Source organism: Protopterus annectens, chromosome 4.part0 (genome assembly GCF_019279795.1).
Source record: "Protopterus annectens isolate FY-2018-M chromosome 4.part0, PAN1.0, whole genome shotgun sequence".
In the NCBI taxonomy this organism is placed as follows: Eukaryota; Metazoa; Chordata; order Ceratodontiformes; family Protopteridae; genus Protopterus; species Protopterus annectens.
The window spans coordinates 1,757,451,700-1,757,469,364 of record NC_056733.1 but is presented as its reverse complement, the minus strand read 5'-3'; the positions used below and the strand labels follow the sequence as shown (position 1 = coordinate 1,757,469,364).

Here is a 17,665-nt window from a genome sequence, read left to right as displayed (position 1 = left end):
TACTTCATTTTGTTATGTCCCCATAAATATGGATATTGCTGAACCAGCTTGTGTGTGGGTACATAATTTACAGCTATTGTTTTTGTTTTAGCTTCATTCATTTTGTAACCCAAAAAGATTTAAAAACTGTCTCAAAATGTTCCACAGCACTGAAATGTCCTTTTCTTGTTTTTATCGGGTATAAAATAATATCACCTGCAAACAGAGCCAGCTTTCTTGACTACCATACAGATTACATCCTTGAATTTCTGAGTCCCTTATTTTGTTTGCCAGTGGTTCTAAATATAGTGTGAATAACAAAGGGAAAATAGGACACCTTTGCCTGGTTCTTCTCCTCAAACAGAAGTCAAGAGAGGACCCCATCCACTTTAATTTTTGCCTCCGATTTCTCATATATTCTCCTATTCAACTTTATAATTTTAACAGGGAATACAAATGCTTCCATTGCCCTGCTCATAAACTCCCAGCTTACTCTGTCAAATGCTTTCTCTGCATCAAGACCCAGCAACATCACTGGTATTTTCCTTCTGGATCATCAGTATTCTGTTAATGCTGACAAATGTTTTTCTCCCTTCCACAAAACCACATTGACTCATATCTATCAATGTTGGCATCACCTTTGCCATTCATTTAGCCATTATAGAGATAAACACTTTATAGTTATGGTTTAGGATTGAAATAGGCCTATACGAAGCTGGATCTGATGGGTCTTTACTCTGTTTAGATATTATAGCCACCACTGCTTTCTTCTAGGATGCCGGTGCTTCTCCTTCTCTTAAAATACTCTTAAACAAAACCTTCCGTACTCAGCCAGCCTTTTCTTTATTTCATCCTCTGATTTTTTGCAGTTTTATCAGTTCATATGAATAGCTAATTAAAGCATCTGTTTGAACCTTTTGTTGTGCGAGTTGATGTATTCCTTAAATGTTTCATTTATTTTAATCATCTCTGAGAAGATTTGATTTGGTTTCCTATAAGTTAATGGAAGCCATCTTTTGTACCAAAGCTGAAGTTTGAACTTCTCTGTGTTGAACAGCCACAGGATTCTTGCCAGCCAGTGTTTTCTCTTCACCTTTTCTTGATGATTTTCTTTCAGATTCTTTAAATTTCTTCTTTCCTAGCATCCAGCAATATACTTAATAGGCAGTAACTGACTTTTATGCAAGCTGAGAATATCACTGGCTTTTCTTTCTCAACTGCTGTTTTCACACTGGGAGAGACAACTTTAAGCTGTTGATCATTCTGCAGCCATCTTGGAAGTCCCTATATAGAATTATTGTTAAATATTTTTGTGGTTATTGTTTGTTTTGTTCAGGATGAGTATGCTACATCTTAATTTTCAGGTATGAAAGTCCTGAAGATTTTCCACTGACTGCTGATTTTCCCTCCTCAGGGCTAACCAATCTGTCGCCAGAATAGAAGTGTGGGAGGGAGCCAGAACTTATGGAAGTTGATTACTTGTGTTTTAGGCAAAGTATTTCTAGGTTTAGGCACGACCCATATAGCATAAGGGCTATTGCAGCAGTGAGAAACTCTCACTTCTGTTATGGGTGAAGTACAGCGACTGTACTTCAGGCTCCTGGTAAATTGTATAGTTTAGATGAACTATATCCATACCAAAAATGGTATTTTCTTAAAAGACATCCGTGTTCTTTTTTTTGTTTACAATATTTTTGTTCAAGCAAAAGGTATTGTTTATCCTTCTCTTAAAAAAAACAACCTTTGTAAACTGATAATCATTCATCCTAAGAGAAAGAAGAATCTCAAAACAGATTAACTTAATGATTTAATGATTTGTACACAGCAGAGCAATGTATTCAGCTGTTCCACAGAGGCAGTATAATGGTGTGGTGTATAAATCATTAATACCTGCATTCATTATAATGGAATCAACTCACCAGTGTTTGTTTAGTAACTTCCCTAATGGTATGGTGACATCTCAAAGTTTATGGTTTCATAAAAGAGTGTGATTTTTTTTTCTGTCTTGATTTATTCAGCATGGACTCTTCAAAACAAAGTGCCCACAAATGACCACATAGGTGGTAATCCATTAAGTACAGAAGAAGTAATTAGGGACCTGGGGACCCAAGTTGATAGCAATCTCTCATTTGACAACCACGTGGCCAAAGTGGTTAGAAAAACATTTTATATAGCCCACCTAATCATGATGGGATTCACATCTAGATCAGGGGAGGTCATCGTGCCTCTTTGCTCATCCTTCATCAGGCCCATAATTGAGTACAATGCCCCTTTTGGGATGTACTTTACCAGACACCTGCAGCAACTGGAAAGACCCCAAAAGTACCTCACCAAGAGGATCAAAGGGCTCAAACAGATGCCATATGCTGCCTGGTTAAAGAAACTCCAGCTCTACTCAGTGGCATACCGCCTGCTCAGAGGCGATCTGTGCCTGACGTATAAAGCCATGTCCAACCCGGAATTAATGGACATGCTGCACCTCAGAAAATCCAAATCCCATCGAGCTACGCGCTTGAGAGACTTGAACCTCAGCACTGAAATAAATAGGACATGCTGGAGGGACAGATTCATAACCCAGAGGCTCCCTTCACTCTGGAATAAAATCCCAGTCCAGGTTAGGCAGAGTCCCTCATTGACTTTCTTCAAGAGGAATCTTGATGAGTGGATGGGAGATAGTAGGTTTACCCTGGGTATCACTTCTGTGTCACTGTTAGACAGAGGCACAGTATACTAACCTCGAAAAAGGGCATAGCAAAATTCATTTAAAATGGGTGGTGAAAGCCAAACACACTCTGGCTAGGCTTATAAATTTTTTATTTTTTCTTTATTTAACATTTTGTTGACCGGGAAAGTCCGACTAGGTTCCACAGATTGTTTTCAGCGAAGGCCCGGGGAGAAATGCTCCAGAAGCATGTCTTTAGAATGTGGGAGGAAACTGGAGTACCCGGAGGAAACCCACGCGAACGCAGGGAGAACATGCAAACTCCGCACAGAAGGCACCCCAGCCGAGAATCGAACCAGAGGACCTCTTGCTGTGAGGTGACAGCATTAACCGCTGCACCACTGCACCGCCCATAAATGCCCTAGGGCAGATAGCCTAGTATGAACCTATGAACCTATAATTACAAGCACTCTGTGGGAAGGAGCATTTTAATTGACATCAGTAAACTGAATAGATGGGAGTAAAACACTTCTCCCTAAGACCTTTCTTTTCCATGTCCTGTTTCTTATTGGGAAATAAATCTTTCACAGGAATTACAGCAGTTCTTATGCTATCTTTTTGAACCTCTTTCAACTGTAATAATGCACTGTCAATATGTGCAACATCCACTATTACAGCACCATAAGTGCCAACATATTTTGATACACTAGAAATGGGATAAATTCAGTAATATGCATATATTTATTCAGTTTGCTTGTACTATTCATTTTATTACAAATTAGCATATTTAGTCAGTTCATTTAATTTCTGTCTTCTAATGCAGTGTTTATTTTACCATTAGCTTGCTGTTTTTCTCTTATGAAAATTACTTAATATTTTTCTCTTTACTTGCATGACAGTAATGTTTAAGTTCACTGTCTTTTGAATAATCCCTTATTAGGCAAACACATTGCTTTCTAAAACAATATGCCATAATTGAAGACTATAACATTCTGACCATTAGTACACTTTTTAGTTGTAATTCCTAATTATTGTTGTGTAAAGCTTAATTCATGGTATTTATTCAGAAGTCTTATTGTATGTTCATTAGTTAATTGCTACTGACCCAAAATCAAACTGCATTTCATTTTATAAAATAAATGTTTTCCAAAGCCTTTTTGTTATGCAGAATAACTCCTAACCCTTTTACTTGCAATTTACTCAGATATCTGCCTAAATTGTCATTTCATCAGCAGTAGGCTTTCCAATTTTCTTTCCTACACTGTCTTTTTTCACTGTGTTTCACTAATTCATCTGCTTTTAAGACATAAATGCCAACTATGTACAAGAAATGGCCTCATTGCCATTTTTTATGCATTTTCCTTACTGTACATTCACAGTAAAATATCAATAAAATTTGTACTCTTGAGCTGCTATTCACTGTTTGCTTACAGACTTCCTTGTGAATCTCATTAGATGCATTTATTTCTGCATGTAAAGGAATTGTTCATTAGCAACATATGGCTGCCCATATTTTATATATAGATCTGTGAGAATTTTTGTGCTGTACAACGTAGCAATTAATATTTTGTAAATATCTTCATATTTTAGCCATTGTTTTTGTGAGTTCCGTATTTATAAACACAATAGACAAGTTGCATGAACTGTTTTGTGCTGCTATTATGTGCTGCTAAGTTCGTATCTAGACCTGAAAAAGACATTTGTTTGTATGGTATATTTCTTTCAATAACTAAAATAGTGACTACAAAATGGGAAAAAAAGACACAATTATTCCTTCAAAGTTCTGGTTAAGCACCTTTTTGATCAAAAAAATAATTTTGAAAATGATTCTGCCAAACTGTGCTACAGATTTGTTGAAAAGCTATGTTGTTAGCGATGCTTTTAGCTTGGATAGATAGTGATTGACAATAACATTATCAATAACAGAATGCAATTTTATTTTTTGCCCCTTATGCAGTTTCATAAAGACTTTCTTGCTTGTATCCAGTAGACTGTTCCTGGTAATTGATTAATTTTCTTTGTAGGTCTACGGTACAAGAAAAACACATGGATTTTGTGTCTGGCACAGAAAAGGAACAAGTTCAGATGAAAGATAATAGAGATGGTTTCAGTTCTACATTTGAAAGAATTGTGGAGTCTGACCTCATGAAAGGGACTTATTATAGTAGCTTGGATTCTTTGGATGTGTTGTCCCTAACTGATGAGACAGACAGCTGTGTCAGTTTTGAGGCTCCCCTTACACCGTTAATTCAGCAAAGAGTTAAAGAGGGGACAGAGGTTTTAGAACAAAAGTTAATAACTCATGAGCAAGAAGAGTTGAACGTAGCTGATAATGAAACTGAAGAAGAGGCATCAAAACCAACTGAAAGCAACTATGACAGTCCTTTGAGACACCCAATAACCAGCAGCAGATCAGAAAATGTGCTAAGCAGGTCCTCGCTGAAAAGCATTCCTAATGGATTCCACATTGCTAGCGACGGCCCAGACGAAGATGCCACAAAGATTACCTGTTCTGTAAGGTAAATTGAACTGTTAACTTCATGTTTAACTTTCACTTGTGTTGTATGATTATTAATTAAATAAATTGGCTATAGGTCTTTTCACAATAGCTTCGTGAAAAATATGACATGGCAATCCCTTTTTAGATTAAGTGCTTCATGTTAATTGACATTTTACTCTCTAGTTTGCCAAACCTTTCTGCAGCTAGATTTCTTCTTTGCATAATGAGTAATATTTCACTCTCTCCATGCTTGTGATTTTTTTGGTCTATTTTATATAATGCAACCTAAAGATTCATGACAATGCTAACCAATGTCTAATAAAAGAATAGTTATCAACAAAGGTGTGTGTGTGTGTGTGTGTGTGTGTGTGTGTGTGTGTGTGTGTGTGTGTGTGTGTGTGTGTGTGTAAAACTAATCTAGCTCATCTGGTACTCTGTCACCCTGTGTAGTTAACAAGTAAGGTACATAATTTACAATGTGATAACGCTTACCTTACTGAATGAATTAGAGTAAAGAGTCCCTAAGGGACTTAGGATGTTTAAATTCCCAACGGACTTGTGTATGGACAGCGGGAACTTGATGAACTGTTGAACATGTTTGATAGACATAGGCTGGAGTTGATACAGTTCATTGCGAAAATGAATAATGATAGAATTAAGAATTTATTGGATGGTATTAATTTAAATATGGAAATTAATAATGTACTATTTGATTATGTGACAAGATGTGTTGGTATTTTGGATAGAATTGAACAAGTAAAATCTAACATGACACGAAAGCAAAAAAAAAGTTAGGGATGAAACAGACTATTTACGAAAAATTGCTTACCCTCTTCCTAAAACGTATAGTGCATTGCACATAGCAACAGTGATATATTACATGGTCAGGGGTTTAACAATATGGCAACTGGAGGTGAAAATGCAGGGAACAGGGATCAGGCAGATAATTTTCAACATAATAATGGATGTTCTTCGTGTTTCACTGTTGCAGTCATTACACTTGGGTTATCTGCTTGCAGGTAGCCCACAGTCGGCCTGATTAACAAAGTCTTGGGTCCTGCATCGGTTGCTGTCCCTTCTTCCATGACGTCAGGTCGTCAGGGGTATAAAGCATGCAGCCAATGCCATTACACCAGTCTTTTTTGCCCTGCGGTGCCCGAAGCAGTTTGCAAGTACTGGTTGTCCGACTCTTTCGTTTTCGAGTTTCAGAACCGAAGTCTTCAACTAAAAGCTAAGTACTCCATTGGGGAAACTTTTTCTTGCTCCATACCGATGTCAGTAAAAGTTCATAATTGCATTACTTGTGGGAAGCAAATACCTCATAAAGATTTTCATTCGTACTGTATTCCTTGCCTAGGCCCTGAACACGACGTACCTTGCTGTCGGTTTTGTGCTTTATTTAATCAGCGCACTATCCATCGTCGGTACATTTTCGCCTCTAAATATTTCAGTTCTCTGTTTAATTATCCAGAAATGCCATTGGTTAGCCATCCGACTACTGGGATTCAGAAAAAAACGCAAAGATAAAGACAGAGACAGGCCGCCGAAGTCCAATACTGCCAATGCCACTTCTCCTAAGCCAGTTGCCAGTTTGCCGGTACTCAGTAAGGTGCTTTCACAGTCCCTGATACCCGCTACTTCTAATTTGCAGGCCTCTACTGAGACCCATTCTGAGTCCGGTATGCCATGAGATACTTCAACTATGGAACCCGTACCTTGGATGGGTCCGGAGCCACTGTGCAGGCACTGGCTTCTGAGGGGTGTATTCAGGCCTATGGACTTGCATATTAAACCGATGCCTCCTTCTCTTAGGCCTAAATCTCAAACCATGCCTAAAAAAACGATGCCCAGGCCACATGCTCAGGCCTCTATGCCCAAAAAACAAATAAGAATGGCTGAAGATCTAATAACTCTAATCAAGGGTAGCCAACTCCCCCACCCCCCCACCCCCCACCCCCCACCCCTTTCTAAGAGGCCTAGGACTGAAGTGGTTTATTAATCTTCTAACCAGGATTCTGTTTTTTTGATTCTTCTGATGATCTGGATTTGCCCTTATCTACTTATGAGGATTCTGATGCAGAGGACTCCATTCCCTCTGCTTCCCCTCCAGAGGATTTTTCTTTTGGAAACAGCTTACATGTTCTAAGCGAGCATTTCCACTGGGAAAGCCAGGATTTTTCTGATTCAAAAAAGAGGCTTAGGGATTTCTTACTCTTTCCTCAGCATAGCCCTTTAGCTATTCCTCCTGTACTAGGCATTGTTGATGATGCCTTTTCGGAATCTAGTTTGGCCCCTGATTCCTTGCCTCCTGCTCTCAGAAAACCAGACAGATGCTACAGGGTCCCTGAATCACACAAGTTCCTTTTTAAAAATCCTGTTGTGGACCCAGAGACTATTTCACAGGGACCCAAGGGCATTAAGGCTCCTACTGCTAAAAATCCTACCCCTTCTGATAGAGACTCCAGGGCGCTGGATACCTGGGGTAAGAAGGTTTACACTTCTGCAGCCTTGGCCATTAATGCTTTAAACTGCCAGTTTCATATGTTAAAGTATCAGCAACATGCTATTGGATTGCTTAAACAAAAAATGATGTTGATTCCTGACTGTGGAAAATAAAGAATTACAGGATTTAATGCATTCTGCTGAACAAGTTAGAAAACATACATTGCAATTTGGTTTTGATTCATTAGAGGCCTCTTGCAGGGCCGCTGTTACTGGGTCTGTGCTTAGAAGGCATGCTTGGCGTAAGGAACAATCTTTGCTTGATCATGTTAAAGCTAAATTGTTGGATGCGCCCTTAAATCAGGACCGCCTGTTTGGCAACCAGGCTAAGGAAGCTCTTAAAAAAAATGGAAGCTAAAGCTAAATCTATGCAAACTGTTAAAGATTTTTTACAAGTTTAGCCTCCTAGATTTAGTAGGCACTGGCCCTCTAAGAATTGGTCCTTTCCAGCCCCTTCCAGGTCTTCTCAAGCCAAATCCAGACACAGCAAAAACCCCAGGTATCAGTCCCAGGGGACACACACGACTAAGCAGTGGGGGGGCCTCCACTTCCAAATCTGGGAGTAATAAGACTCCCCCCTATGGTAAACTGGCTCAATGACTTCCTTTTAAAATTTCAAAGCACTTATCAACTGACTGCTCCTTTGGGGGGAAAGATTGCAATTCATGCAAAGAACTGGGAACTCATTACGCAGGACAAATAGGTTTTAAATATAGTTTCCCAGGGATACAGATTTCACTTTCACACGTTGCCAACACCAAGCGGGTGGCTGGACCTACCCCCAAATCAGTGGGCAGAGGCCCAAAAACAAGTACTGTCTCTCTTAAGCATGGGGGCTATTCAACTGGTACCAGAAGAGGAAAAAGGACAAGGTTTCTACTCAGCTGAAATGGCTGAGGCGTAGACTTTAATGGAGGAAAAAGACAGGCCCTTGTGAAGCATCTCAGTTAAGTATTGTAAAAAAAAAAAAAAGACCCAGAAAAGACAATTCATGGTGTCCTATCCTGGACCTGTCTACTCTAAACACCTTTTTGGAGATTCCAAAATTCAAGATGCTGACTCTTCACCAGGTACTTCCTATGCTAGGCAAAGATGCCTAGTTGGCAACCCTAGATTTAAAAGACGCATACCTGCACATCCTAATCAGGGAATCTTGCAGAAGATAACTACGCTTCAAAGCAGGCTACACGGATTATCAGTTCTCTGCACTGCCCTTTGGCTTATCTACTGTGCCCAGGGTGTTCACAAAGTGCCTAGCTCCACTTATTGCATTTTGCAGGCAAAAAAATATTCAAATATACCCATACCTGGACGATTGTCTAATTGAAGCAAAAAGCCAGGACATACTTTTGAATCATCTGGCCTTTGTACACAGAGTTCTAACTTGTCTGGGGTACACCATAAACGAAAAGAAATCACACCTGGTACCCTGTCAACAAATTCTATTTCTGGGAACAAGCTTGAATACAACTTCCCAGATAGCTTACCTCACTCCAGAGAAACAAATTCATTTGACAACCTACTTCAAACAAGTGGCCACAAAAACCCTGCTATCTGCAAGACAAATACTGCAAGCCTTGGGGTTCATGGCCTCCTACATTCTTCTAATTCCATATGCAAGACTGCATATGAGGAAACTACAGTGGTATCTAAAAAGCCTGTGGTGTCAACATTCTCAGGATCTAGAAGCAATGATTGCTATCATACCTTGCCTACGCCTAGAGTTCCTTTGGTGGCCAGAGGCCTGCCACCAAAACAAGGGACTACCTTTCACACCACCCCCTGCCACCCAAACCCTAACAGACGCATCAGACTATGCATGGGGGGGCTCACCTGGCAGGGAAGTGCATTCAGGGCAAATGGAATCCAAGTCAAATGCAACTGCATATCAATCAAAAATAAATGTTTGCTGTACAGAATGCTCTGACAGCGTTCAAGGACCACATTCTTTCAGGACAACTAATGGTAAAGACAGACACCACCACTGTTATGTGGTACATAGACAGGGGGGTACACATTTTTACTCCCTTTGCAGACTAGCCATGGCATTGTGGAACACAGCCTTGAGCTACCAAGTACACTTACAAGCTCAATTCCTGCCAGGAAAATTAAATACACTGGCAGACGGACTAAGCAGAAACCTCATGGACCCGCATGAGTGGAAACTGGAACCAAGGATTTTCAACATGTTGACAAGCAAATGGGGTAGCCCAGATATAGACCTGATTGCCTCTCCCCAGAACTACCAATTGGACAAATTTTGCACAAGGACTCCCCACAAACAAGCCTGGAAAGTGGATGCTCTGTCCTTCAGCTGGAAAAACCTATCAGTCTATGCCTTCCCCCCTCTGTCTCTCCTCTCCAAAGTACTACTAAAAATCAAACAGAACAAACCAAGGATGATTTTGATTGCTTCAGACTTGCCATGCCAATACTGGTACTCCTTCCTGCGCAGTGTGTCACGGTTATCCCCAATGCACCTGCCTCAGACTCCTTCCCTGTTGTCTCAGCAGGAGAACCAGATTCCGCACCCTCGGCTTCAAACACTGAACCTTGCAGCCTGGCTAATTACATAATCTCTCCTTTACCTTCCCTCAGTAAACCTGTGATGGATATCATTTTAGAGGCAAGGAGGCCTAGCACTAGAAAATCCTATGCTGAAAAATGGAAAAGATTCTGTGCCTGGAACCAATCTCAAGGGGATAAGCACAGCAGTGCCTAATTTACCACAGATTTTAAAATACTTAACTGAGATGCTTCACAAGGGTCTGTCTTTTTCCTCCATTAAAATCCACGCCTCAGCCATTTCAGCTCATTATAACACAGAACCCCCCCCCCTCTTCTCTCATCCACTGCTCAAGCAGTTCCTCAGAGGGGCCAAAATTTGAGACCACTCAGGAGAGCTCCAGCCCCAGCCTGGGACCTTAACTTTCAAGCCAGCAGTGCTACTGCAGATTTAAAATTTCTTTCTTGGAAAACAGCTTTCCTTTTAGCAATCACTTCAGCTAGAAGGGTATCTGAATTACAGGCCCTTATGGCAGTGGAACCTTTCATCATATTTCATGCAGACAGGGTGTCCCTCAGAACCAATCCATCCTTTATGCCCAAGGTGGTATCCAGTGTGGCTCTTAATCAGTCCATTCATTTGCCAACCTTCTTTCCCAATCCACAGAACAAAGGGGAACAGATACTGCATTCCTTAGATGTGCACAGACAACTCAGATTCTACTTGGACAGGACTAAACCTCAAAGGAAATCTGAACAACTGCTGGTAACATTTGCTACAGAGGCAGAGGGGAAGGCTATTTCAAAGCAAACCATTTTTAAATGGATAGGCCATTGCATTCATTTCTGCTATAAGCACCATGGAAAACCTATCCCCCAGGGGATCAGACCTCACTCCACCAGGGCTGCATGTACCTCTACAGCCTTTCTCAGAGGCATCCCTACCAGGGACATCCTAGAAGCTGCTACCTGGAGTTCTGTACATACTTGCACCAAGCATCATCACTTGCCATTTTTTCTAAATCTAGAGCTGACTTTGCCACTGCAGTCTTGCAGGGCCTTATAACTGGTCCTAATGCTATCTAAATTCCTCCTCCCAACCATAGCTTTGGGAATCTACCCAAATGATAATGACTGCAACAGTGAAACATGATGAACATAGTACAGTTGTGTACACTTACCATAAATGTAGATGTTCGAGTGTATTCACTGTTGCAGTCCTGGTTACCCTCCCTCCAGCCCCCTAACTTCTTTTTGCTATACCTCTACTTTATTTTACTATGCTTAAAAGCCTTTTTATTGTATTTGCTTTTTTGTTAGAGGTATATCATTGCACTTTTATATTTAATTGCTCCCCATTAGGGGGGCACCTGACATCTGGGGCAAGAAAAAACTGATGTAATGGCGTCGGCTGCATGCTTCATACCCCTGACGACCTGACATCATGGAAGAAGAGACAGCAATTGACGCAGGACCCAAGACTTTAATCAGGCCGACTGTGGGCTACCAGCAAGCAGATAACCCAAATGTAATGACTGCAACAGTGAATACACTCGAACATCTACATTTATGGTAAGTGTACACAACTGTACTTTATTCTGTAAACACAGTTTATCACAATAGGGATGGCAATGAAGTCTTTGACCAGGAATACCCTCCACTGCGGAGATCAGAAAGGTTAGGGAATAAGAATAAAAATAGACAGAATTTTTTTAGATCCCCCCCACACCCCGAAAGGGCAAAAGAACAAAGGAGAGAGACTGTTCTGGAGGAAGAACATCCAGAACAATTATTAAATGTTAATGATTTGGACATGATTATTACAGCCTTTGGGGGTAAAATGCTAAGTTTTGATAGTTTCAATATTTTTAACTATACAAACTTGAATGTTCCAAAAACGTATTTTACACTTTTTTAAAAAGGTTTTAAATTTGTTCCATTTCACAAAACTGATGTGGCTGAAGTCCTTACTGAGTTAAAATTATTTACAAGGAAGTTGAATCTGCGATTGAGATGGAAGGACAATAAAACAGCTATAGGTAGACCTTTTAATGACTTTAAGAGAAAAAGTACATTCAACCCCCCCCCCCCATTACATCCTACCATTGCTAATTATGAGAAAGTTTGTACACGAGATTTGCAATGTGTATAATCATCCCAAAGAAAATTTTACAACTTGACTATGGATGAGGCAGCTCTACTTAAAGGATTGAGAGCTAATGATGTTTTGTGGATCATGAAGCCAGACAAAGGAGGACGGTATGGTCTTAGCAGAGAAGAATGATTACAGTTGTCAAATTATGACATTATTATGTGGCACTGGCAAGTATGAAACAGTTTCAAAAAATAAATATTGCATGTAGGAAGATTCAGCTGTTTAGGTAGACTCTCTTTATTTCAGGAGGTAATTACATAGGAAGTTGTAAATTTCTTCATTAAAGACCATCCTTTTATACCTAATGTCTTTGGTATTCCCAACGTACATAAAAACACCTAGAATCCCCCCTTTCGATTGATAGTGGGTGCCCATAATAGTTCTTCTTACTCATTGAGGATATTTTTGGATAGGTTATTAAAGAACACGTTATATCCCATTTAACGTCTTTTATTTGATTCCTTGGACTTTTTGTCAAAAGTAAAAATACTACTACTCTGGAAAGTGTTCCTTTTTTTACCATTGATGTGGTAGATCTGTTCACATTGATTCCACACATTGAGGGATTGGAATTATTCCACTAAGCAATTAGGGAATTAAGGTCCCTTAATAAAACTGTGATTAATTTTCTGATGAAAGTTATAGAAATAATTTTGGTGAATAATTTCATCACATTTGATGAGGAATTTTTAGACAGATTAGAGGTGTAGTTGTGGGCACCAGTTGTGCACCTATCTACGCCAATTTGGTTGTTTACTTGGGAGAGAAAATACATTTTAACTTCTTGTTTCAATAATCACTGGTAGCAATACTTTATTTATTGCGTTTGTTTACCGGGAAAGTCCACTGGGCATAGGTGAGCCCATTTTCAGTGGAGACCTGGGGAGAAAAGCTCCACATATAAGTCAACATTGCAGAAATACAAATATCAGAAATGTAGCACTATTTACAGTTTTTTTATCAATTCCATTGCAGTTTTATGGTAGTCCATCCTTTTAAACTGTAGTTCTTTTTTTTGTGCTTGGTTCTGCCGGAATTCTAATGTATGCAATCGCTTGACTAACACAGCGCTTGCATGAGGATTCTTAACTCAGCTGTTGTCTGCTCATTTAAATTAATTAACCAATTGTCTGCTCATTGAAATTACCTCTGCGCACAAGGAACTGTTTATCTCAGTTTACCTACCTGTGCTTCGGCTGTATCATTAAGATACTGAACGAGTGTAACTTATTTCTTCATCTTAGCTGCTATATACATTTATTTTAAAATTTAATTATGTAAGTTTTGACAACTGTCTGCTTGTGAACTCTTGACACCTGCACTGCCTGCTTAAAACATTCTTCTCTCTCCTTGTATATTCTAGCTTGGGCTCCTGCCCTAACCTCCTGAAAGTACCCTCCCGGACATACTGGCTAAAGAACCAGCTAAAATGAACAATTAATCCAAAACTGAAAGGCCATACTGCTCCCTGAGTGCCACTCACAGCAAGGATTTTAAGTAAAAGTATGTGTACTGCTGTAACACTTTGTAGTATTTAGTTGATTTGGTCGCAGTGCGCTTACCTGCCAGGCTAGCCAGCAGCCACAACTCCCCCCTCTTTGCTGCATAATAATCCTATTTCTCCCTTTTAATTATACCCCATGTCCGGAACCACAATAGCTCCTTCCTTCCCTTTACCTGATATCTGTTCCTGGGGTCTCTACTGCATTAGACGGACTGGCCACTAGGTGGCGCTCCTCTACCTTCTTGCTGTCCCCACTACTTTACTCTCTCCTTCCTTATTTCCCCTAAACAGCCCCCTGACATCTTTTTCTGTGCTCTCTCCTTCACTACTGTCCCAGGACTACCTGTCCACTCTTCGCTTTACAAACACCCCTTCTCTATCCTTTTATAAAGCCTCTTACCTTCTCCCACTGTCTTTCATCTATATATCTGCTCACTACTCCATTTCTCTGTAAGTCTTTCTACCTCTTACACATCTCTGCAAAACTTACCTCTTGACTATCACTCTTTACTGATTGTCTTCCTCACTTTCTTCTCCTTTCTCACTTTCTTCTCCTTTGGCTCTTCCCGCTCCGTTCGCCCTGCGGGCTCACTCCGCTCCCCTACCCTGCCCCAAATCTCACACGCCCCCAGCACCTCTACATTTATTCTTCACATACTCCTCCCACCATATCAATTAACCAATCACAGTCATCTTACTATCACCCCTCCCTCTTACATCAATTAACTAATCTCAATCGTCCTATTTTCTCTACCCACTCTTACTCCTCCCACTTTCCTACACCTCTCTACACTTAATCTTCCCCTCCTTTCTACAAATTTATCTCCCCTTCTACTTCTTTACCTTCTCTCCACAACTAACATATTAACTTCCTATCACATTTCTCCCTTCCTTACCCCATCCATTCTAAACATGCCCTCCCAAATCCCCTTTACTATCCGACTCCCTCCTCATCTTGCTAATTACTCTTTATCATGCTACTTCGTACTCCTCTAAAGCTCCCCTATACCTACCTTCACCTCAACCTATCCCTTGCACTCACCTGCAACCTCTTCTACTCTCTCACTTCCACTCCATATCCTCCTCCCTTATTCCACCCAACCTACTGCACCTTTTCCATCCCAAACTATTCTCCACCTCAAAAAAACTTTCTCTCAAACTACTGCTAACCCCAAACAACTTCCTACTATACAAACCTAAAAGGCTAAAAGTTATCACCTGTAATGTCCTAGCCTTATCTGGAGACATACATCCTAACCCCAGCCCCTGCCTCAGTACAAACAACTCCTTCCCTCCACCCCTTTCTTCTCCTACTACAAATAACCCTTTCCCTCCTTCCCCTTCTCCTGCTTCCTCTCTTAGCACTCTTAAGGTCTTCACTATCAATGCCCAGAGCCTTAACAACAAAATTCACCATGTACATGCTTGGATTAATCCCAACCAACCTGACATCTTAGCCATCTCTGAAACCTGGCTAAAACCCCATATTATTGACTCTGAAATCTACCTCCAGGTTTCCACATCCTCAGAAGTGACCGATTAAATAAAAAAGGTGGAGGCAATGCTCTAATCTACTCTAACCATCTCTCCCTAATAATCCCTCTTCAAATCTCAACCCCACAATTAAAAAATTCTGAAATAATAGCAAGTCTCCTCCGACTGAATAAACATAAGAATATCTGTATTATTTCCTTATATATCTCCCCAGGCGATAACATCTCTACCCTTGAGAATGTTCTTCACTGGGCCTCAACTGAAATAAAATATGAAACCTATATTCTAGGCGACGTCAATATTGACTGGAATAAAATCAACACGCCTTCCCCCTCCCTAACTATTAACCTTTACAACTTCACCCAAGTAATCCATTCTACAACTCGACCTAACAAAAACCACCCCCCCAGGGTCCATCATAGATTGGATTCTAGTTTCCCATCCAAACAAAATCATTCTCTCTGGCACTATGCCTGACACCTTCAGTGACCATCTCCCTGCCTTCATTCATCGCTCAACTAACTCCACCCAATACCAACATCATTACATTCAAACTCGTAACCTTAGCAACTTCAACCCCACAATTTTCTCAAACACTTTTAAACAAATTAACTGGCAAATCCTAAACACTCTCCCCCTTGACAATGCTGTAGAGAATTTTAACTCTATCTTCCTAAATACTCTTAACTCCCTAGCCCCTCTAAGAAACAAACAAATCAAAGCCAATTCTGCTCCTTGGCTGACCAAAGAAACTAAACAAATCATGCGTCACGGAGACAAATCCTGGAAGCTTTATCAGAAAAATAAATGGTCTTCTGCCTTGCTCCAATACACCCAACTCCACAACCAAGTAAAAAAACTAATCACCTTGGACAAAAAAAAACTACTATAATAAACTTCAGTCCAATAATAATAAGAACCCAAAACAATTCTAGAAATCAGTTAACTCCCTTCTCCATCCAGGGTCAAGGAATAATCCCTGCCCTGACCCTAGTTTAACTGACAGAGAGCTGAGCTCTCACTTCAACACTTTCTTTACAGAATCCATAGCTAAGCTAACCAAAACATTCCCAAACAATAATCCACCCAACTCCCTCTACTCAACACCCAACAACCCTAATAACTGTCCCTTTAATTTCCAGCTCAAACCAGTTTCTACCATTTTTATAAAAAAGCTCTTATCCAAACTAAAGCCATGCTCTAATGCCCCTGATAACATACCCTCCTCCTTCCTCAAATGCGCAGCCGAAGGTATTGCTCTCCCAATTAGTATCCTGATTAACAGATCCTTAAGAGAGTCGTACGTACCCAAACTTTGGCGTTCAGCCTACATTCTACCTCTTCACAAAGGAGGTAAAAACACCACTATTTCTAACTTCCGCCCCATTGCCCTACTCTCTCCAATATCTAAAATTCTAGAAAAATGTGTCCACCACCAACTTTTGCCCTACTTAACTCAGAATCATCTACTAACACCCGCCCAACACGGCTTCCGTCCTGGCCACAGCACCATAACTGCCTTACTATCCTTCCTAGAAACAGTCAATCATGCCCGAGATTCTGGACTTCTTGTATCCACAGTACTGCTAGATCTATCTAAAGCCTTTGACACCATCTCCCATTCACACCTTCTCTTTCATCTTGCCAACCTTAATCTCTCCCCTAATACTCTATCCTGGTTCTCCAGTTACCTATCTGACAGATCTCAAACTGTCAGATGAAAGAACTCTACCTCTTCCTTCTTGCCTACACCTACCGGCGTTCCTCAGGGGTCCATCCTCGGTCCCATGCTTTTCAACATCTTTATAAATAACCTTCACACTGTCATCCCTGACACTACAGTCATCCAATACGCTGATGACTCTACCTTAGTTTGTGCCATCTCCAATGTTCCTGAACTACTGACTAAAACACAAATAGCTTTTTCCACTACGGAGAATTGGATGCACCAAAACCATCTCTCCCTCAACTCCAATAAATCTAAAATACTAATTTTCCTCCCCACCAGGGTTTCCTCCTTTGACAAAAACGCTTTCAGTGTCCTAAGCCAAACCAACACTGCTATAGAAGTGGTCCCTTCTGGCATTACTATAGACGAACACCTCAAATTCGATCTCCACATACAACAAAACATAAAGAAGACCCACCAAAAGTTAGGTATGCTCTACAGGAATAATCAATTTCTTTTAAACTCCTCTAGGCACACCTTGGCAATCGCCTACCTCCTGCCGTCTCTACTATATGGAGCCCCTCTTCTAACCAATCTGTCTGCTTCCAACACCTCAAAATTTGAAGTTTGCTATAATAAGATCTCTAAATTTGCCACCAAATCCAAAACCTCAACTCACCACTGCCTTTACCCTA

The 17,665-nt window shown here is 40.5% G+C and overlaps 1 protein-coding gene across 1 annotated transcript in view; it reads left to right on the top strand.

Moving 5' to 3' along the window:
- Window positions 1-17,665, top strand: part of PSD2 (pleckstrin and Sec7 domain containing 2) — a 2,726,943-nt gene that overhangs the window by 175,583 nt on the left and 2,533,695 nt on the right. The window contains exon 3 of the mRNA XM_044069466.1: window positions 4,666-5,160. Within this exon, the coding sequence (XP_043925401.1) occupies window positions 4,666-5,160 (495 nt within the window). The remainder of the gene's footprint in view (window positions 1-4,665; window positions 5,161-17,665) is intronic.